Source organism: Rhinolophus hipposideros, assembly GCF_964194185.1.
Source record: "Rhinolophus hipposideros genome assembly, chromosome: 23".
Classification (NCBI taxonomy): domain Eukaryota; kingdom Metazoa; phylum Chordata; class Mammalia; order Chiroptera; family Rhinolophidae; genus Rhinolophus; species Rhinolophus hipposideros.
The window spans coordinates 29,536,955-29,558,774 of record NC_138069.1 but is presented as its reverse complement, the minus strand read 5'-3'; the positions used below and the strand labels follow the sequence as shown (position 1 = coordinate 29,558,774).

At 42.7% G+C, this 21,820-nt stretch overlaps 1 protein-coding gene across 8 annotated transcripts in view; it reads left to right on the top strand.

Annotated features, from left to right (window-relative positions):
• EBF1 (EBF transcription factor 1) overlaps positions 1 to 21,820 on the top strand; it is a 382,398-nt gene that overhangs the window by 222,261 nt on the left and 138,317 nt on the right. For all 8 annotated transcript variants that reach the window (XM_081034775.1, XM_081034776.1, XM_081034771.1 and 5 more), the window contains one exon: positions 20,871 to 20,952. In XM_081034775.1, the coding sequence (XP_080890901.1) occupies positions 20,871 to 20,952 (82 nt within the window). The remainder of the gene's footprint in view (positions 1 to 20,870; positions 20,953 to 21,820) is intronic.

Here is a 21,820-nt window from a genome sequence, read left to right as displayed (position 1 = left end):
AGTACTGTCTTCGTATCTAAGATAACCCCCGGGCTAATGGTTTGATCTGCTCCCTCAGTAACTCTGGGAATTTTTTGCATCTGCTGTCATTCAGCTTGGGGTTCATACGGATTAGCGTGAGATTTGGCATCATTTGTGTGAAATATGTTTAGAATGCACCAAAGAAAAAGTTTGGATTATACCAGTGAGACTTTATAGAACTTGTGTTTATTATTACAGATGATATTGCCCATTTCATGAAAACAATTAAGATTATTGCCACGTAGTATAAAACTATGGGTATTTTTCATTCGTACCATTTGGTTTCGCACACATTCCAGCATATGGTCCTTTGTAATAAGGCATGATACTCTGCACACACAGTTCATAGCTAGGCTGTCTTGGGGGCTCTTGGTGCCCTCAGTTCATTTATTTTGGCTTCTCAGTTATTTCTCAATCGTACGCAGCATTTTATCATGCTACTAACATTATTTTATCATGCTGCCTATATGCTTATTGTTCTTCCCAAACTAAGCAGATAGCTATAAACTGTATCTCAGATTCTGAGGATGCAGAGATGAAAAGCCATGGTACTTATCTTCAAGGATATTACTCTCGAATTGGGGAGATCAGCAAGTGAGCAGAGACATACAAAGTACCGTAATAGCTATGGCTCTGGAGGAAAGTGCCACAGGAACCCTCAGCAGGACGAGTCCATGTCTGCCTTGAGGAACTTGGGAAGGCTTATCAGAAGGAGAAGTGGTATTTGATAATTCTTGAAATTTAGAGGATTCTTCTAGATCAGGAGTGGGCAGCCTGTGGTCCATGTCAGGAAGAAGAAATAATATTGGAAGAGGCCTGAGAGAGCTTAGAGGGTTTAGGAAATGTCAAATTCTTTAGCATAAAGGATGGGGGATGAGATGCCACTGAATGAGTTGTTGGGGCCTTTGTTCCACGAGACTGTGCGAAGCGATCATGTACAAATTTGAGGCCATATCAGTTGTAAACAAACTATCTTCTAGGGGTTGCAGGAAGGGTCCGCGGAACTCACTTGTTGGAGAATGTTAGTCTAACACAGGACTGCCGGTCCTGACAGGATGGTCTTGTACGACAATTTCCAGCTATGGGTTTAAGAAAATGATAACCATAGTGTAGGTTACTTGCTTTGCATTTTCCTTAAAGCATCTGTCACAGTCCTCTGCCTACTTTACAAAAGATGCAGTTGCTCAGGGATGAGATGACTTCCTTCAGCCTTTAAGCAGGTAGCTCTTAAAAATAGGCTCTCTCTCTCCCTACTCTTGGACATGATTTGTTGGTGGTGGCATGGGCCCCGTGGAAACCCTGACTGTGGCCCCTATGTGACTTGCTTTGCTGTAGTTGAGAACAGCACTGGTGGCACAGAGAGGGCTTCTCTCAGGCTGCCTCCATTTGTCATAACTCAAGAGGATGACGATGCTGTCATAGGTATCAACACATTCTGTGGCTGCAGGTGGAAACAGGGTGGACCTGTGGAGATGCACTGTATTCACTGTGTTTACTTAGTCTGTTTTTTTTTTTTAATCAACATGGGTACTCTGGGACCTAAGTTATCCAAACCCCTGTACCATTGGGCAGAGCGAGGTCCGTTTTTTGGAGGTCCCCCAGCTTAGTTTAGCTGAATGTCAAGTTGCCTTGACTCATGTCAACATTTTCAAATGAAACTCAAACTCTCAAACAACATGCCACTTTGACCTGGCAATTCTTGTCCTAGGTAACAATTTTAAGGAAATCCTCAGCTATGAGGATAACATGTTATGTACGAGGATGTTCACCAGAGCTTTATTATAATGGCAAAAAGTTGAACGTAATCAAATAATAGGGGATTTGTTGAATACCTAATATATGTGATAAAACGTGATGGAGTAAAAACATTTTGGAGATTGTATAACAGGCAAAAAGGATATACCATCTCTACATCATTATAAAATTTGTATATCCATGAAAAGAGTGGGAGAAGAGATAGTTATTTATTTATTACTTTTGAGTATTTAAACTATTTTTTATTGGGAAGGGGAACAGGACTTGATTGGGGAACAGTGTGTACTTCCAGGCCTTTTTTCCAAGTCAAGTTGTCCTTTCAGTCTTAGTTGTGGAGGGTGCAGTTCAGCTTCAAGTTGTTGTCCTTTCAATCTTAGTTGTGGAGGGCGCAGCTCAGCTCCAGGTCCAGTTGCCATTTTTCTAGTTGCAGGGGGCGTAGCCCACCATCCCTTGCGGGAGTCGAACTGGCAACCTTGTGGTTGAGAGGATGCGCTCCAACCAACTGAGCCATCCGGGAGCTCAGTGGCAGTTCAGCTCAAGGTGCCGTGTTCAATCTTAGTTTCAGGGGGCGCAGCCCACCATCCCTTGCGGGACTCGAGGAGTTGAAACGGCAACCTTGTGGTTGAGAGCCCACTGGCCCATGTGGGAATCGAACCGGCAGCCTTCGGAGTTAGGAGCACGGAGCTCCAAGTGCCTGAGCCACCGGACCGGCCTAAACTTTTTTTTAAAAAACATAAATAACTCAACATCGATGGTCAGAAAAAAGCGAGACACTGTTTTAAAATATGCCAACTGTAATTTTTAAGAGGTGTCTAGATTTCAGATGCCATCTAACCAATTAAAAAAAAAAAGTGTGGTGCATGATGGCAAAAAAGTGGGAATCGCTCAGGTCAAATGAAATGGCTTTGGCCCCAGTGTCTTACTAAGCAGCAGAGGAGCATTTATTTAAGGCAGCATTTGACTAAGCTAATTCCGGACATTTCTCTCAACTCCTGTGTAGTTGGTTTTAAGTTGCAGGAAAGATTTCTGGCTCAGGCCAATTGAGGGAATATACATAAACATGGGGTTTATTTTGTCAGGGATGTTCTTGAGAGACTCAGTTCTTCACTGATCTTTTTTGTTCTTTGTGGCCATTTATTTACTTTTGAAAATACTCCTGCCGATCCTCACTTGAGTGAAAAGGAGATCTGTTCTCATGGCAGGGCTCAGAGGCTGATCAACAAGGCTCTAAGAATTGAGTATAAATGCGGTGACTGCTGTTTTTAACATTCCAGCAGATTGGCTTCATTTCTATAAATGAATGATATTGCTTCAAATATTTTCAGAAATTCCCACCCGTATTTCGTATTCTGTGCTTACTAGGCAAAAGAAGGCATTAATAATGTCTCTCCCCTACCCTCCAGTTTCTTTTTTCCTTTTTTAGCTTGTCTGGAAGTGGGGCTCATGATGATGGAAGTTCTTACCCACTATCTTGAATCCTCCAGGAAACTTAAGGGACAAGTGACTAAAAAAGGTCCAAATTGATTCTACTCCTCCCTTTAGTGAGTGCATGAGAAGAGAGGAGATTTACAGTTAAGGTCCTAAATCAGAGCTGGCTGTTAAAGTTTTTGTTGAGGATTTAGGGAGGCTGAAGCTGGAACTGAGTGTCATCTGGGAGGTTAATCCACCCAGCGCTGGAATGCGTGTCTTGTTGCCCGTGATACTGACATGGAACAGCTGAGGTGAGAGGCCCCGAGTTTGCCTCTGAGCAGGGTGTCGGAGGTGGACGTAATGATGGCAATGGCACAGTTCTGAGGCAATGCTGATTATGCCGGGAGCCATGCGTGCGATGGAGACACAGGATCCTCCAGGGCCCAGGACCGAAGGGCGGCAGAAATAGGTGACTCTGAGCAATTAGAAATGTCACGTGTCTAAAGTGCAAAGCCTGAAGCAGTGGCCCTTTTAAAGTTCAAGCTGACCACATGGACTGAAAAAACTATGGCACTGAGGGAGTCAAAAGGCTGAAAGGGTTTTCTTGTTATTCTGAAAGTGAAAAGCACTCAGTTGCACCAAAGAGAACCATACCAAGATGGTGGCTAAATCCATTGCCACTGGAAACCAGGGGAGGTGACTCCTTTCCACATGGTGGTAGCTTGTCTCCAAACTCTGAATGGGTCCACTTTTATACTCTAGATTCTTATTCCTCTACCAAGAGCCAGGGTGAGTAGGCACCAGGGAAAAAGCATCTTTCACAAGCCTCCTGACTACCTTCTGAATAGTGACGAACGAGCTACAAATTGTGTAATGAACAAGAACGTGAATTTTAGCCTTGTCAGACCTGGGCTTGAATCCAGGCTCTCCCACTTAGATTTGTGACCTCAGACACGTGAACTACTAACTCTGCCTCCTTTACTAGTTGCTACTTTAGGGTTGTTGTGAGGATTCAATGAAATAATGTCAGTGACGTGCTCAGCACATTGTCTTGCACATAGTAAGTAAGCACTCCAGTAATAATAATTCTAATAAGAACAAAAATAGTAGTAATTGTGACGATATTATCATGGTAGTAGCAGAAGTACTAAAGCGTTATTGCCAATACTGTAGGAGTTTATCTTCCAATAATTGTCTTACTTCTCTGGAGATCCTAAAGGAAATATTTGATCCATGTTGATTCACTTACCCTACAATGGATGTTTGTGATGCACAAACGAGATTTTACTGAGCATTGTGGATAAAACACGATTGTACAAAATGTGACCCCTCCACTGAGATGCTCATAATGTAGTTGGACAGATAGAAATGTAAATGCAGATAACCAATGACAAGGTGCTGAGGGACCAGTATGGTATAAACACAGGCTGTGAGAATTTCTCTTTTGGCCAGTATGATGAAGGAGCCTTTGGAAATGGCCTTAAAGAATGGATTTGATTTCCTTTCAGTCAACAGAATTCCAGGCAGTGGGAACAGTATGTGCAGAAGCTTGGAAGGAGAAATAGAAAACTTTCAGGGAATGAGGAGGTGCTTGACCAAAGGTTCAGTGAAGGGCTTCTTTGGAGGGATAAATGAATTATTGACTTTCAGCCAGGAATGATCCCAAGTATGGTCACTGAGATTAGGCAAAGCTTCAACCCTAATAATCCCATCAGGTGTTCACAGCCAAGTGGACCGCTCAGATTTATGCATAGATAACCTAAGTACAAAATATCTCTGGAAGTACCCTAAGAAAAACACTCACAGATCTTGAATGCCTCAGGTATATAAAGGACTGATACATTAACTCCAAATGGGAGGATTTGGGCTGTCTTCCCAGAAAGGGAAGAATCTTATCCAGACCTGAAAGGATGGAAGGATTAAAGAGGGAAAGAAAGGCATTATAGACCAAAGGAACAATTTAGCTAAAGCTTGGAGGTTGGGGAGGACTCTTATTTCCCAGTGAATGTGGGCCATATTATATTTGTGGGCTCACAAGTTTATACTATTTTTATATACAGACCAATGGAATTTCTTGACTGTCACTTGGATAAAATGGAGGGCAGATAGAAAGATGTCTCCTTTGGTGTTTCTTCCCATTTCAACTGAGATGTATCTTGTAGGGAAAATGGAGTGGGGCTGATTGTTCCCTTGGTAGATAAGCAAGGGGAAAGATGACTGCTGTGGCAAGGGGAAAGATGACTGCTGTGGCTATCTCTTAGGCCACCAATGAGTCCCAGGCAGCAGAAGACTGCCTGTATGCTATATATGCCTGGAGCTCATCCTCCAAGGAACCAGGACAACTGCCCATTTGGTCCATTGTCTCACGCCACTCACTTGGCCCCACCCCTGACCTCATCCGGAAGGGTTTACCTTCCATTCAAAGTGAACCAACTACTTCAACACCAAAAGATCAGTTTAACCCAGAGATCCTTTCCTTTCCTCCGAGCCCCCATCTTCCAGACCAGGCTGTGAAGCATCTCAATATGAAATACTGAGGCATGATTTCCTTATCCCTGTTTCAGAAAAAGGGGAGCAGAAATTCAGCCTCTCCTAAATGTTTGTCATTTAAGCCTTGGTTTCTTTCTGTTATTCTTTTGTTGTCTAAAAGAAAAAAAATTCAGGAGAGACAAAGGGCAAGCTGAGTGCCTTCTAGATTTGTTATTTGATGGTGATTTTGTTCTCTAATAGTGACTATATTTTGAAGGGTGTGTGTGTGTGTGTGTGTGTGCGCACGCGTGCGTGCTCGCGTGTGTGCACTTCTCCTATCCTTTTGAACAAACTGGTTTGAAGAAGCATTACCTGAGAAGGCAGCATGTGTTAGGCAGGTCTGCTGTGCTCTTTAAAGAATTGCCATGTCTTAGCTTCTGAATTTCTTAGGCACCCGAACTAATGCTAGTTCACCACCAGCTAGCACCAGTGTAATATTACAGTTAACAGTAATTCTGGTGGCTGTCATCACGTATTCTGAAGAGAGGATCTCCACAAAAGGATGACACTGTTACACCTGCTAATTCAAAGGCGCTGTGTGAACTATGACAGACCCAGTTCCCCTTTTATGCTTATTCAAATGAATCAAGTCTAGCAACTTAAATGGAATGGAGGGAGAAAAAGTTTTAACACGTTTCTGTAGATAAGCTCAGGAAGGGTCAACTTGGAAAAAAAAAGTTGTGTGAAGGAAGGTAATTAAACAGAGGCGGAGAGACTGAATATTAGTGCTTTTACAGAGTAAATGAGGATAAATTCTGTTAATTATGTGACTTTTCCCAGCACTAATGTGATAATAAAGTACTCTAATTCTGGAGAAGCTTGTCACAATCCCAGCTAAAGCATTGACCCCTCTGCTAGGTGAGACCAAGAAGCAACTGATAACGCTTTTTAGCAAAAAGCAAGAAATCAGAGTTAAGTGGATTTCCCCCCCTTTTTCCGTGTTTAGTATAGAAAACTGCTACCCAACACCATTATGAGACTGTGGTGAATGGACCATCTTACTTGAGGCACGAAAGCACTTACGCCTGCTTTTATGTTTAGTTCCTAAGGGAAGAAATGTGAGCGATTCGAAGAGTATAAATAGCCCTGTGCAGGAGTCTAGTACAATGATTAACCGCACTGAAAAGATTATACTTAGAATGCTGGTGAAGTTTCCGTCTTCAAGACTTTAATCTTATACAAATATATGTCACTGGGAATGAATGGGAACTTGTGTTAGTGCAACAAGGAAATGAAACATGATTGTTTGCAACATTATAATTGTGGTGGGAGCGCAGAGGAGACATTTTGGGGAGATATCTTTAGGAGAGTCAGGTCAGTGCCCCAGTGCATGTGATACCGTGTTTCTTCGAAAATAAGACCGGGTCTTATATTCATTTTTGCTCCAAAAGATGCATGAGGGCTTATGTTCAGGGAATGTCATCCTGAAGAATCATGCCAGGGCTTATTTTCCGGTTAGGTTTTATTTTCGGGAAAACACAGTATTTGAACTTGGTGTTGGTTGATAATTAGTTTGTTCAAGTGAGAAGGGATGGAAGAGGGCAAGTGGAAGTATGCCAGGAGGAGCCACAGCACGTGCAAAGGGGCAGACTTGGCAAAGCAGAGAGAGTGCTTGAGGGGAAGGAGAAGCAGTCCGTTGTGGCTGGAACGTAAGCTTGGAGGCCGAGGGTGGGAGAAAGACGGTCCAAGGAGTAGGTTGGGTCCAGCTCATGAAGGAAAGGGGTAGTTCGGGGAGGCGGGGGCGAGGCACAAGGAGGCTTTTTAAAATGTTAAAATAGACAGGCATGCGTGCATGTTCATGCTGCATCCCCAGTCGCACAAACACCGGGCTTCCTTGAGAGTTCCTCTGAGCCTTCATTGCGTTACTCATCAAATGTCGGACACTCAACCGGCCTCTTAACACATCCTTCAAAAGTTTGTTTGAAGATCAATTGAAGAAAAGTGAGAAAAGAAATGATTTTGTTTTCAGTGAAGCAGAGTTTCAAAAGTATAACCTGCTTTTTTGTTCTTGATGTAGCAAAGAATTATTGCCAATAGAACTTAGCACAGGTTTGAATACCTGTTTTCCATCCGAGGAAGTTTATCCCTGCAAATAACAGAAGCCCCGCCTGGCCTCAAGTCCTGGTTCTGTCACTGACGGTGTGTTTGAGACCTTGGCGGGGAGGAGTGTGTGTGAGACCTTGGGCTCTTTTACCAACCTCTCTGGCCTCAGTATATTCATTTGAGAAATGGGGATATTAATAGGATCTAGCTAACGGGATGCGTAAGGATTCATTGGAATGATTCCTGGGACTGCCCAGTGCCTGGCACACGCTGAGTGAAATGGGGGCCCCTTTGTGTGAAAAACGGGAGTCATTCTGATGCCAGCAAGGCCAGGCCAGATTCATGTGTCCTCCCATTAAATGTAAGAAGGGATAAAACTTGCTTGCCTTGGGTTGACAGTGTCTTCTTTCATAGAGAAAGTTCCAAATTGCTGACTTTCCAGGCCACAGACTCTTTAGAAGCTGGGAGGAAGGCACCAAGTCAGGTGTTTTGTTTCCTGCATGGTTAATTGGTTGCAAAATGCTACTAAAACTTACTGCTTCTGATTGAATTAAGTGCCCTAGGAAATCCAGCTGTGAACAGGTGGGCCTGGGAGGTTTTCCTGTGTCTGTACTCACTGTCTGTGGACAGCGTCATGCTGGTAAATACGCACAGCTTTCTTTTTGGCTTCTGGGTGCAGATGCTTTTCCTAACTTCTCCCTTCACCCAACATGTCAGCTGCCAAAGGTCTGGGAGAAAATTAAGGTTGACTGTATCTGGATTCAGGTGACCAGGATTCTCAAAAGTAACAAAAGAAAATATGCCATTACTTCAAACACAAGAACCCACTTGTGGATTTTGGTTTTTTTTAATGGAGCCTCAGGGGTCCTTTTATTATTATTTTTTAAATTTAAAAATGGAGACAGAGAAGAACTGTCCTAACCTCACAGACAAATGAGTTGCTGCTTCTTTGGTTATTATGGGTTAGAGCGAGAGAGATAAAGACTCGGAACCCTCTCCCAGATTTATTTTGTCTGGCTCTTGTATTGTCTGGAAGATTGGCAAATCTCACACTTAATAATATGAATGTCCAGCTTCTCTTGAAATGGGAAGCTCTGGCAACACTGTCCCCATATTTCCCAGTGGAGGCAGTTCACTGGACAAGAATCCCTTATAGACCAGACACTCACTCTTGAGTTCGTACTGTTTCTATTGATAGTACTGTCTGTGGTCTTCTGTGCAGCCTAGTTCATTCACTGATGTTACCTGCCTAGAGATGGATCGATCTACCTACCTACCTACCTACCTACCTACCTACCTGCCTACCTACCTACCTATGGTGCTGACTTGAGAGGAAGCCATAAGAAGTTGACCTTTTATCGCCTGAAAGTTAGAATAGAATATTCACTCTCTTTCACACACACCTATTTTAGCGCCCTCCTCTCTGCTGCCTTCTCAGCGTCATCATTCTGTGGGCATCTCCCTCTCCATTTGGCTCCACCTTTCTTGCAGGGCATTATATGATGTGAACTCCTCCTACCTTCTGTCTTCCCCACCTATCAGAGTTTCCTTGTCCTGTGGTCTCTGATAGGTGGGATACTAGTGGATTATATTCTATTATGGATGCATTTCTAAGTATAGAATATTCCAGCAAACCCCACCGTCAGATTTTTCCAGGTTTACATCTGATAGAACAGAACTCCTCTCTGTTTTTAGCCACTCCATCGAAAATCTTGCAACTAGCTTGGCTTGGGTTTCGTTGGGGTCACATGCCCATCTCTAAAGCAGTCACATTGTCAGAGGCTGTATGCTGTGACTGGCCAGGCCTGGATCACAGGCCGTCTGGCCCACGTGTGGAATGAATTCATGCCTCTGAAATACAAGGTCTCTTGGGTGAAAGCAAGGAAGTTCTCCAAACGGGGAATGGAGGACTGTTACCAAAACAGCGAAAATGAATTCTGTTTTCCGTTTCCCATGGTCTCAGGAAAGACTTCTTATACAATCTTGTGAAAACCCTGGACCCATTCTATAGAAAACAGTGTACACAAAACTTTGGACATACTGTTAAGGTATTGAAGAACCCCATATCAACTAGCCGTGGACTCTAGGGTAAGAATATCTGCATTGGATAAATTCTAAATTCTCATCCCATTCCAGCCTTCTTTGTTTTATTAAATGGTCCACCAATTTTCATGATAAAATAAAAGCTGCTTTGGAGTTTTGTTTCCCATGTTTCTGCTTTTAAACTGAAGCTTTCTGAGAATGACATCTGGGGTGGGGGATGGGGGGGAGGGCAAGGGAGCTACAAAGCACCCTCAGAAAGTCTAAATTTTGTCATTGTTCATCTATACTATTGCTTTAGCTTCATTCTTCCATCAGCATCCTAATGATAGTATGAGAAATGGTACTTAATAAAGTGTCAGACTCTATTTTGCATTATGATTTTAAAATGATAAATTTCTTCTTATATTTTTATGGACTAGAACACACAGACTTATTGGATTGCCCATGATATCAGCTGGAATAATTTGGAGCTCATGTGATTATTACCAGTGCTCTGTGGGCATGATGCTCACTGGTCATTTTTATTTGGAGACTCATCCTGAGCTTTAAATCCAAATTAAGGACTGACTTGTTTTTGTCTGAACTCAGCTTGTGTGAAGTGTTGGAATGCAGTGTTTTTTTTTTTTTTTCAATGAAAGCCATTGCTTACATTAAATTCGTTATCCCCAATGATTTGTGAGATCGGAGGATGAGAGGCAACAAATGGTGATACTGAGATTGGGACCAGGGAAGATGTGTCCAGAAAAAATGAAGAGACAAATGGAGTGAGAGTTTTTAAAGGTTGATGATGATTTAAACAGGTTTCCAAATAATTTTTATCATTATCAAGACACCTTGATTTTCTTTTGGAGGAACAGCTTTTTCAGTTGATGCCTTTTTCTTTTCTTTCTCTCTTCCTCTCTCTTTCTCTTTTTCTTTTTTATGGAAAAATGAGCTTGTTTCTTTTTCTCGAAGCAAATATTTATCAAATATCAGTTTTCTCTGGCAATCAGGAGCTCTTTTCTTTCTCTGTGGTTTGCACTGGGGATGAGATGGGATGGGTGAGGGAATTTCACTTTTCTTTTTATGCTCAGAGGTGATTTGACAAGTTTTTACACTAAGTTCTCAATCACACCTGATTAGCTGTCCTTCCTTCTCTGAAGTTCACTGTTTCTGATACATAACTTCATCATTGATTCATCACACGGTATTGACATTACTGTTGATTTAAAAGAATAAATTAGATACTCATTCTCAAGATTCAGTAAACATCGAAACGTTTTGAGTACCTTACCCTCTAACCTGCTCCCACCAGGACAAGTTTCCAGATATTTCTGACACAGGTGGCCTGAGAACTATACTTTGGTGAGCGTCCATAAGGGCTGGGAGGACACTGTCTCTGCTTTTGGCATGCAGTCAGTGCTTAGTAAATACTTACTGAATGAGAGCTCGACTGAATAAAGAAACATGTGACTTAAGGCAATAGGCTGAAGCAAGAAATAGCAAACTATTAAGAGCTTTCAGCACTGTGTTTCAACAAAGTCATCAGAAGTATCTGTAGAGTTTTGGAGAGAGGAGATCCATTTCATACTGTTTGTCACAAAAGGTCTTTTGTCCCTTTGGGTTATGCTTAAATGTTTTAAGAACAGTGGAGAGTTTAACTTGGAGATAATATTTTAAACTTTGTTGTGGAGGAATTTTTAAGTAGGAAATTGAGGGCACCAATGGCGTGGCATCTGCCCAGTTGATACTCTTTTATGAATTATGCATATGTGAAACTAATAAATGATCTACATTTTACAGAGTGTGAGATGTAGAGCTCTCAACTGTTCTTGCTTGAATTAACTGGCAAATCTTAGAGCACAAAGACTTTGGTCAAGACACTCATCATTTTTAGGTCCTACTTTATCCATCACAAAATGGGGGCAGTCACTATTCCCTGGGTTCCATGCTGAATGATCGTCACCTCAATTTTTACAACAGTAAAGTTGTTTATTTTTTCCTAAGTAATGCCTATTTATGAAAAATTCAGAAAAGATAGAAACAATGGAAAGAAAGGAAGAATCTTTGTGCTATAATTCGAAATTAACTGTCGTTAATATTTACAGTCAGTTTAAACCAGTTATTTATTTACTGTTTTCCATCTTCAGTCTTACTAGGTGCTATGGTGAATGGAAAGGCACTCTGAAGGGATGTGTAGTGTCAGGGAGGGGCCAGACGATTACTCAGGTGACTGGAATACAAGATGTGAGGGCCAAGTGTGACAAAAGTTGTAACAGAGTGGAGGAGAAAGTGATCCATTCCAGCTTGGGTATTTGGGAAGGTTTCATGGACACAGTGCATTCAGGCTGCACCTGGAAGGTAAGTAGGATTGTGGGAAGCTGAGAAGGGATGGGGCCCAGGAATGCAGCCTACAGTGAAGACAGCTTCATGTTCATGGCACAGGATGGAGCACGACGTGACTGAAGCCAAAAATGCTGGAAGGTGAAGAGTAGGGGACCAATGTGTCTGGAAAGGTAGAGTCTTGACATTATCAGGGACCTTGAAAGATTCCCTGATCCAGCTTCCCCCCTCACCCCCCCCCCCACCCAGAACACTCCAAACAGGTTAATACTTTATGAGCATTCGACCTTACTCGGCAATTACTCAAATACCCTGTCATCCTCAATGTGAAACATTTTCCCTGGAAGTTTGATTATAAGTGCTCTTCTTTTTCTTTTGGAGAAACACTTGAACCAAAGTCGTTGTGATCATAGCACCATTGGTATTAGGGAGAAGAATTGGTACATGTTAGGCTCTCTGGGATTGTTTGTTGGTTGAGTAAGTGAATGACATTATGTCTATACTTCATGAAGTTGAAAAAACAATAGTGAGTGGAGCATCCAGCATAAGCCACATGTTTCAGTTAGTGTGCGTTTGAACTTCTAAATCTCTTGCTGCCATCTATCACCTCCACAGGGAAAAGTAATATTGAAACCTTTTGAATCCTTAGGAGGAAAAGTGAACTTCTAACATCAGATTCTAGATGAATATGCTTTAAAATTTTAAACACATGGGTATTAAGTAGAGGGGTATTAAAAGTCTTTCATTTTCAACCTGTGGCTTTCTGACGGCAAGAAAGATAGGGACTTGTATAACTGGTAAATACGTATAATATTAACTAAATCTTTAAGATGATGTTCATTGACTCTTCCCAAGAGACCCAGGTTACATTGGTTTTGATTTGGCCGTCATTCTCCACATCTGGTTTGGCTCTATGACCAGACCCACCCACTGGGCTTTCATTATGGTTAGAATCCATTTCAAATGAGCAAGAGTCATGAGCAAAATTACAACTTATAATTGGGAATCGTCTAATGACAATACCAGAAATTTTTATGCTTACTTTACCTCTAATTCTGAATGAATTTGGAGATGATAAGAGTATAGGCAGATATGGTCAGTGGTCCATACTCCCATATTATAATTTACATAACATACAAAGGAATGTAGTTTAATGCATGTAGGCGTGGCGCCAAACTGCCTACCTTCAAATCCCAGCTCTGCCACTTACTAGGAGATAGGAATTGGGCAAGTTACATAACTTCTCAGTGTCGTTATCCATAAAATGAGACTAAAAACAGTACTTTGTAGGGTTGTTTAGAAGAGTAAATGAATTAATACATGTCAAGCACTGAGAACAGGACCTTGTACATGGAATCCCTGTGAGTTTGCGCTAATAATTACTGAGTTGAGATGTTGAGGCCCTTCCAACCTCCCATTTTTTGCTTGGCTTTGTGGGATGGGTCGTTGTTACTGAAGGAAAGTTGCCATCACACTTGTGTCATTTCCAGCACGGGGCACGATCTGCATTAGTGACCCAGAGTCCCGAGACCTGACGCCTGTTTCAGACCCTCCCCGGGTCTGCAGGAGCTCTGTGTCATGTGATTCCTGGCAGATTGTGTTCCTTGGAATGGAAACAGTTTAAGACAAACATATCCTCAGCCTGTCCCCAACCCCCAGAAGGACAGACCAGCACTTGGGTGTGTTATCTGCCTCGATAGGAACTGCGTGTAAAGCTATTAGGATGATTCCAGTGTCGGCCCAGGGCCAGTGTTTGTACCTTAGCACATCGTGGTAAGGAACACTTGGCATTTGAGTAATCTTTGTAAAAGAGTACCTCTGCAGATGAATGCTTTCTCGAAGACACACAGCTTGCTTTGCTCTGGGTGTGTCAGACTTGCTTATTTAATTTCCAGTCAAACCTTTCAGCATTTGGTGTTAAGTTATAGCACCTTTGCTCTGATGTCCCTTCTCCGTGTCATTTCTAAAGAATTGCAGTTTATTTTTCCACATTGGCCATTTGTTACTTGCCCTCCCCTCTTTTCACTATCCCGGTGCCTTTTCCCACCTTGACTGCAAGCATGAGAGACCTATTTGCAGTGAGCTCTTTTTCTTAAAACTATTTTTAAATTCTTTAGTTTGTTGCTATGCTATCCCAACACTTGTGTGTGTGTGTGTGTGAGTGTGTGTGTGTGTGTGTGTGTGTGTGTGTGTGTGTAAATCCTTGCCACCACTTATGTTCTTTTATTAAGGTCAAACTCTGACTCTGAGGTAATGAATGCTTTTCAAGCTGATCATGTTCATCCCTTCAGGCTGAGAACACTTTCCAGAAATGCCCAAGATCTCAGGGACCTTGGCCAGGGGAAAAGGTAAACTCCTTGAAGTCAGTGGCCAATAATAGGGTCAGCCACATGCTCTCCCCCAGGGATCCCCAAGATAGTGCCACAACTTGGTATCATTCCACCTTCACTGCGGGGAGGGAGGAGACGTTGCTTCAGCTGTAGAGTCCCCTCCATGATCTTATTTCTCCCCTTCCCTCCTTCCTCACCTCTCAAACAGAGCTGCAGGGGTTTGAGTCAAGGCAGGTCCTCTCTCAGGACTGCATTTTAATATCAGAAAAGGAGAGAAGGTCAGCCTGGTGGGGAGAAACCTTTGCCCTCACACTGCCTGCCCTTGTCACATCCGTGGGATTTTGGCAGACTTCTGGGTATCGTATTTTCACGTGGATGAACTGTACTCTGCTACTTCTGTGTACCAGGAACCCAAAAGTGTTGACATTGAAAATAGAGTTTTCTCTTTCCAGCTGTTTCAGCTGCCCTGTTTTCAAGGGAGACCTATTTTTCATGGCACTGGCCATTGGACTCTTGTTTACCTCTCCATGGAGGGCTACCATGGGATATTGATGGCACTCTGTAGCCCTGGGCAGTCTGGGTGAGCATAGCTGCTCTCTGGTTAAATGTTTTCAATGGGGGAGAATCCTTGTACTCCTGGAAAATCTTCCTTGGTTATATCTGAGCAGTAGATTTGTTCTGGGAGGCAGGCAGGTCTGTACTTCATTGCCAAAGCAAAGATCATGGTGTAGTCCGTGGAAAGAGGCCCTTTGAATCACGAGGCTTTCCCTCTCTACCTTCCAGTGAGTGTGTGTGTGTGGGAGCAGCTTGAACTTCGCACAGAAGGGACCCCACAGTTGTCTCCACACAGCTGTTTCCTGCATCAGGCCAGCATGAGTCTCCGTGTTCTGAATATCGTTGGGAAGGAACATCTGCCACGTAACCATCTGTGGGCATAAGTCAGAGGAACTTTCGGGGAGCCTTCAGACTGCAAATGGGGGTTTTATATCTTGGTTTAGGTGTGCCTTGATGCTTTCCCTTTCCAGCCTGGACATTATGACAGTAGCCGAAAACATCCAAACGTGATTTTTCAGAATTTGGGTGGGGGAGGTAAAAACTCAACCTGCTCAGCCCAGATCTATTGCAATGCTTTGCATAATAATTAATGATGTACAAGCTGTTGCTTAATGGACGGTTTTACTGTGTGTGCCCTTCAGTTGTGACTAGCTGGAGTCCTCCATGATTTAAGCTGTTACCTCTCTCCTTTACGTGTCTTGCCCGTTGGATAAACCTGCTGGAGTCATTATTTCTCTCCTTGGTTTCTGCCTCCTCTCTCCTTTTTGTAGGTCATTCAATGAAACTTTTAGTTTGCATTGGTTATATAGATTTTTGCTTCTTTTCTTAACCTTAGCATTCCAAAAGATAGTGTTTTGTTTTGTTTTTTTTTTGTATCTGAAAATCTCAACATCTCTGAGTGCTAGACAATGACCAGTTGCCAGGGATAAATGATGATGAAAATAATTATTCCTTTTTCTATGCCAGTTACTATGTAAACACTCCACATATGATACTCATTTAATTATTGATAACACTTGTTATCAAGTTGGTTCTGTTATTTCCCCCATTTTACAGATGAAAAAATTGAGGCACAGTGAGGTAAAATAATTTGTCAGAAGTCACACAATTAATTAAAAAGGGATGTTACACAGTGGTCCTGGGAGAGGTACTGTTATTCCCATGTTTTAATGAGACCACTGAAGTTCAAGGGAATGGTCAAAATTTACTCAGGCCTGTCTTATCTCCAACGTGAGCACTTGTCCAGTATGCTCTACTACTATCTGTATTGTAGAGGTCCTGGATTCTGTTTAGTTGAGCACATATTTATTGGAAACCCACTGGATTCTGAGTCCTGTACCATGTGGTGGGTCTACAGAGTTGACTTTTTGTTATTTTACACCCTCATATAGATGCTTCCGATTCTGTTGGCGAATTTATTGAATTTTCCGTTTGAGAGAGACTACAGGTACCTCTGGTATCCAGCTCCAGGCTAGTGACACGGAAGCTACTCAATATACTGAATATCTATTGGTTGGTAAAATGTGATACAAGTAAATCATTGAATAAACAATTTTGTTCTACAAATATGTGTTCCGTTCAGTTAATGTTCAATGATGAGCTAATGTCCTACATTAGCCTGATTGATGAACCTAACACAATGTTTTAATAGGATGTCACTTTTGGTTTTATGACAGTCACTTTCCTAATAGAGGTAGTAGACAAAGTTCAATAGCTCAAAACTATTGAGTTGGCTTTTGGAAAGCAAACATTATACTGGAAAAATCATACGGTTAGAAGTCATGACATGTGGTTGATAGTTCTAGCTCTCCTAACTAATAAAAGTGTTTCACTGTTGCCATGTCTCCTGATCTCTCAGTTTTCTCATATGCGTGATGAGAAAGTTAGGCAAAGTGATGGTCAACTCACTTATTAAGTCCTGTGATTCATGGATAAAACTCGTATTGTAATGAACCCTTTTGGCAATGTAGGGTATTACTTCATTTTGACTGTTGATGCGTATCTTAATTTTATTGTGTTTTCATTTTTTTTGCCCTTTACACGGTTTGGTAATTCGTGGCATGCCTAATTTATAGGATTTCTGTGAGGATTCAGTGGGATACTGGGGATAAAGTGCTTTACACAAAATGATATTATTCGTATTGAAAGTTAACGAAAAAGTGCCGGGTTTCTCCCCACCCTGTCCCCAGCCCTTCTCTGCCAAAAGACTGGGATTGGTCCTGTTTGGGCTCTTTCCTGGAGTTTATGGAACTCTTGGAACTCTACAGGTCAATAGGAGTTTTGTCCTGCTGCAGGTCCTTTTCCCACGGTTGGGGTAAGACTGCCACACTCTCTCTCCTGACAACACTTTCTCAAATACACCCGCCACACAAACTGTGGTAATTCATTAGACAAAGGTGAGGTTTTGAGTTACAATAACCTCCGCTTTGTTAAAAGCCTCCTCAGAACCTGAGATCTTCTCCCTAGGCCAGCAGCCGTGCACGTGTGCCCGAGTTTACAAATACTTTAAATACAGCTTGATAAAACCATCCCCTCAATTTGTGCACTACCACTAACTGTCTCTCCGTGAGGATATTTTAAACTCCTGCTTCTGACTCCTCTCAGCTCCTTTAAGGAAGTGTGATCCTAAAGGGTCAGACATTTGGCATATACTTAGGGGAAAACTTTGAAAGCATTCCTGAGGCTCCCCCTGGGGTAGGGCTGGCGTTCCCCAAAAGAATCGGCCCTTCAGAGCGTCTTTGCCACATAAGGGCTTGTGTGAGGCCCCGGGCACCAGTTGACTCTGTCTCTTCCCCACGACAGATGGTCAAGCCTTCGGTTTCAGCAAGTGATCCGCTGTCGAGAGGGCGGGCAGGAGCTTCTGCCAGCATGCCAAGTGACAGGGCAGCTTAGGGTAATGGGGATCCGGTGTGTGCCCGGCATAGCTTGTGTGCTAACGATGGGCTGCTGACAGGCTCCTCGCCCCTGCTTATCCCGGAGGCAGAAGATTCCCTGCTCCCTTGCTTCTGTTTCTCTCTGGCAGAGCTAGTGTCCTGTTTGCCTGTCTTTCAAAATCCATTTTGGCACCAGATGGACCCCCTCATGGTGGTTAGCAGTTGTCTGACTTGAAGATGCCAGAGGGTGTGCTGACAGCTCCTTCTAACACAACCTGAATCTGGCTGTCGGGTCTGGGCTCAAATGATTTAAACACACACAGGCGGCAAATATTATCCACCCGAGGAACGAGGGAGGGAGGGAGAATGGCAGTGATGTCTCCCTCCACAATATTCATGTTGCTGCCGGTGTGGAAATACTACTACTAACAGCTACTGTTACTTGTACGATTACTCTTATTTACTCTTATTAGTGCAGTTGCTATTGGGGCAATGGCTGTGGATGGTACAATCGTAGTAGTATTAGTAGCGTACTATGCCTGTTATTACTAAAACTACTATAGCATAAGGGTTAAAGAGCACAGGTTCCATCCAAATTTGAGTTCTAGATTCACACTGACTAACTAACCTTTGGGCAAGTTATTGAACTTCTCTGAGCCTCAGTTTCCTCATCTATAAAATGGGATTAATAGAAGTCATTTAAGATAATTAAATGGGAAAAGGTATTTGAAGTTCTTAGCACCGTGCTGAGCACGAGGGAAATACCTAATGCATGAAGCCGTTACCATTATTACTGCCCATCACCCTGCTTCCTGTGTGCCAGGCACTAGACATTATCACAGTTAATTCTCACAATTGCTTTGTAAGGTAGGGACTGTTATTACACCCAATATATAAATAAGGAAAGTATGGTGCAGAAAAGTTCAGCTGTTTACCCAAAGCCACACAGCAGTACCTGTCAGAGCTGGAATATGAACCCCATTCTGGGTATTTCTATAGGCTGTGGCTTTTCCATCATATCACACCGACTCTTACTAGCATCTTAGTGGGAATCAGCTCTCTCCGGGATTTGGGATGGCTTTTAAATATGCCCTTCCAACTAGCTGTGCTTGAAAGAAACATCCAGTTTTCACATTTCAGGTGTTTGGGTGTAGGCTTGAACCCCAGCAACATGGCACGCTTGCTCTCCTGAGCTCCTCTACTTTCAATAGTTTCTGAAAGTCACATGTGATCATTAGGCCACCCAGCACTTGCCTTCTGAGAGCTCAGAGGAAAGGGCAAATGCAAGGTCACTTAGGAGTGTGACCATTCCCTTAAGTCCTGTCCTTTCCCAAGTCTACCTAATGGAAAGGGGACACAAGTCAGAACCAGCCCAGTGCCCCAGGGAATGACAGTGTTGCTCAGTACTGGGGAAAGGGGTGCCAGGGCCAGATTTCATTTTGCACAGTTGGGCTTCAGCCCTGTTCCATGACTCATTTGTCTTGTATGAAAGGCCGATAAACTTTGGCCTCGGTGGAGAGAACCTGGAAGCGGGGGCAGCATTATTCAGAAGCGTGCTTTCATGGGAGGGCAGTTGAATGTTGCATGATGTTGAAAGGGCCATTTCAGGAAGATGTTTACATTTTAAAATGTTATTCTTTTGGTTGACAAAGTTATTGTCCCTTTTCAAAGAGTTATTCCCATACCATGCTCCCCTTTGGGCAGATGCTGAAAGACCAGGGAGAAGAGAGTTTCTTCTGGGACTTCTGTCAGTGTAGGACTCAGAAACTGGTTAAACTCGGTGTGTCTTCGCCCTGTGCTCTCATTACAGAGGACCCCAGTGTTGTTTGCTTGGTAGACTTTGTGCTCCGAGCTAAAGTCAAACTGAGGCATCATGGTGTGATAGTTCATCCCAAATCATGTGCATTGAGGTGGGGATTTTACTCCCGTGTCGACTTGAAGTGGGAAAGATGCAGAAGGAAAATTCCTACAAGACTTTAACTGACTGGCATTTTAATGCATTCTAATATTTTTGGAAAATATTTGGGCCTGAATTCCACAGGCCTAAAAGTAAAAGGGAATGGAGCACTTAAGGTGGCCTTTAAAATGCTCCTTTCCCCAAACCGGGGGCAGGTGGAGACCATGCAAGGTGGCCTCATGGATTCCCTAGAAGGAGGCCTTAGATATCTGCTGCCTTCACCTGATGGACTTCAACAATCGTGACATAAGAAGTAACTCAGAAAGGTATAGGGTGGCCGTCTAATTGACCATCCATAGGAGGATACTTTTGCAAGCGAAAATGGGTATTGTTAACGCTTACACTAATACAGTGCGTGTAATCTGGGATTGTTCCTGGCTCATTGGGTCCTCTGGTCACCCTAGCAAGTAAAACCCATGGATCTGACCTCAAAACCAATTTAGGCACCAAGGTGACAGTGAGACGGCACATTTCTAATGCAATCACAAATAGCTTTTGTCTGCAGCAGGGAGTATAAGAAAAACATACAGGAAATATTTGAGCAGTCAAAAGACTTCAGTCAGTATGTGAATCTTTCCTGTACATGGGTACTACTAATTAGGAAATTTTATTTGAAGATGCTAAGATACGTGTTTACCCTCTCCTTCTATTCAACCAGCGTGTATTTTGCTGGGCCATCATCTGCGAATTTACGGGCCTTAAATTACATGTTGTTAGGGACCACGAGTAATTCTCAGGCAATTATACCCAATTGGAACCTAGGTTAAATTATGGTGAAGACTTTCACTCTGTCAGAGTGAAAATACTTCCTTGGGGGCTTCTTTGTGAGATCTGTTGGCAGTCCTGACAGTGGTCCATTCCAGCAGGGATGCAGAACAAAGGCTAAAAGCTTTAAACAAAATATTGGTTCTAACACCATTCTGAATATTTCAGAAAATGCGCATAGAATGCACAACCCAGAAGCGACTTACTACTTTTTTCCCTTCTGTGTCAGGACTGAAATGCTAACTGTGATCATTTGTTTCTTCACAGGTTCTTCTTGAAATTTTTCCTCAAATGTAACCAAAATTGCCTAAAGAATGCAGGAAACCCACGTGATATGCGGAGATTCCAGGTGGGTCTGTCTTGTTTTTCTTAAATCTCAATAACGACATGAATTAAAAAGGAGAGGGTAAAAAAGTCTTAGACAGAAGATGCAGAGTAGAGCTGTTTCCCCAGGGGTGAAGAGCAGGTGATGTTCTTGGTCCCCCAGGTCTCTGCTCTCTAAGAGTTGTTTTCATTAGAGAAGAATTGGGACCACACCACCTGCGTTCACTGGGTTAGCCTAGTTTGGCTTCTAGAATGAACTCAGGCTTCAACCTTTGCAGGTGAAGCGAAATACATAGACATGACAAATCGTTGCCCAAAGTTTTCCAACTAGAAAACTGGGCAACAAGAGCTTTGTTCTGTATGAGAATTATACCGCCTTCTTCCTTTCTTTCTCTCTGTTCTCCTTTTCCAATCTTTGAAATTGTTAGCAGTACTTATCATTAAAAATGCACCCCTTAAGAAGCAATGCATACCTAGACCAGTATGAGTGACACTCAGTTCTGTTTCAGAGGTGTCATTGGACAGCACAGGTAAATGTTCTCAAGCACCCATCAGATCTGCCACCATTGAAAGCACGAGGGGCTTGCTAACCTCCTATAATTATACATTTACTAAAGGAAAAAGATATGAAAACAAATATGTTAACTTCCATGACACAGAATGGAAGTTGGGTTTTAGTAAAGGTTGTTAAGTCCTAGATCGGTGCTTTGCAAACTTGAAAGTATCAAGAATCCCCTGGGGATCTAGTTAAAATGCTAATTGACATCTGGGGTGAGCCAGAAATGTGACATTTCTAATGTGCTCCCAAGTGATGCTAATACCATGGACCACACTTCGAGTAGCAGGATTCTAGGCCCTACGATTGTTCTCCGTCTAATTTTATACCTAAGTCA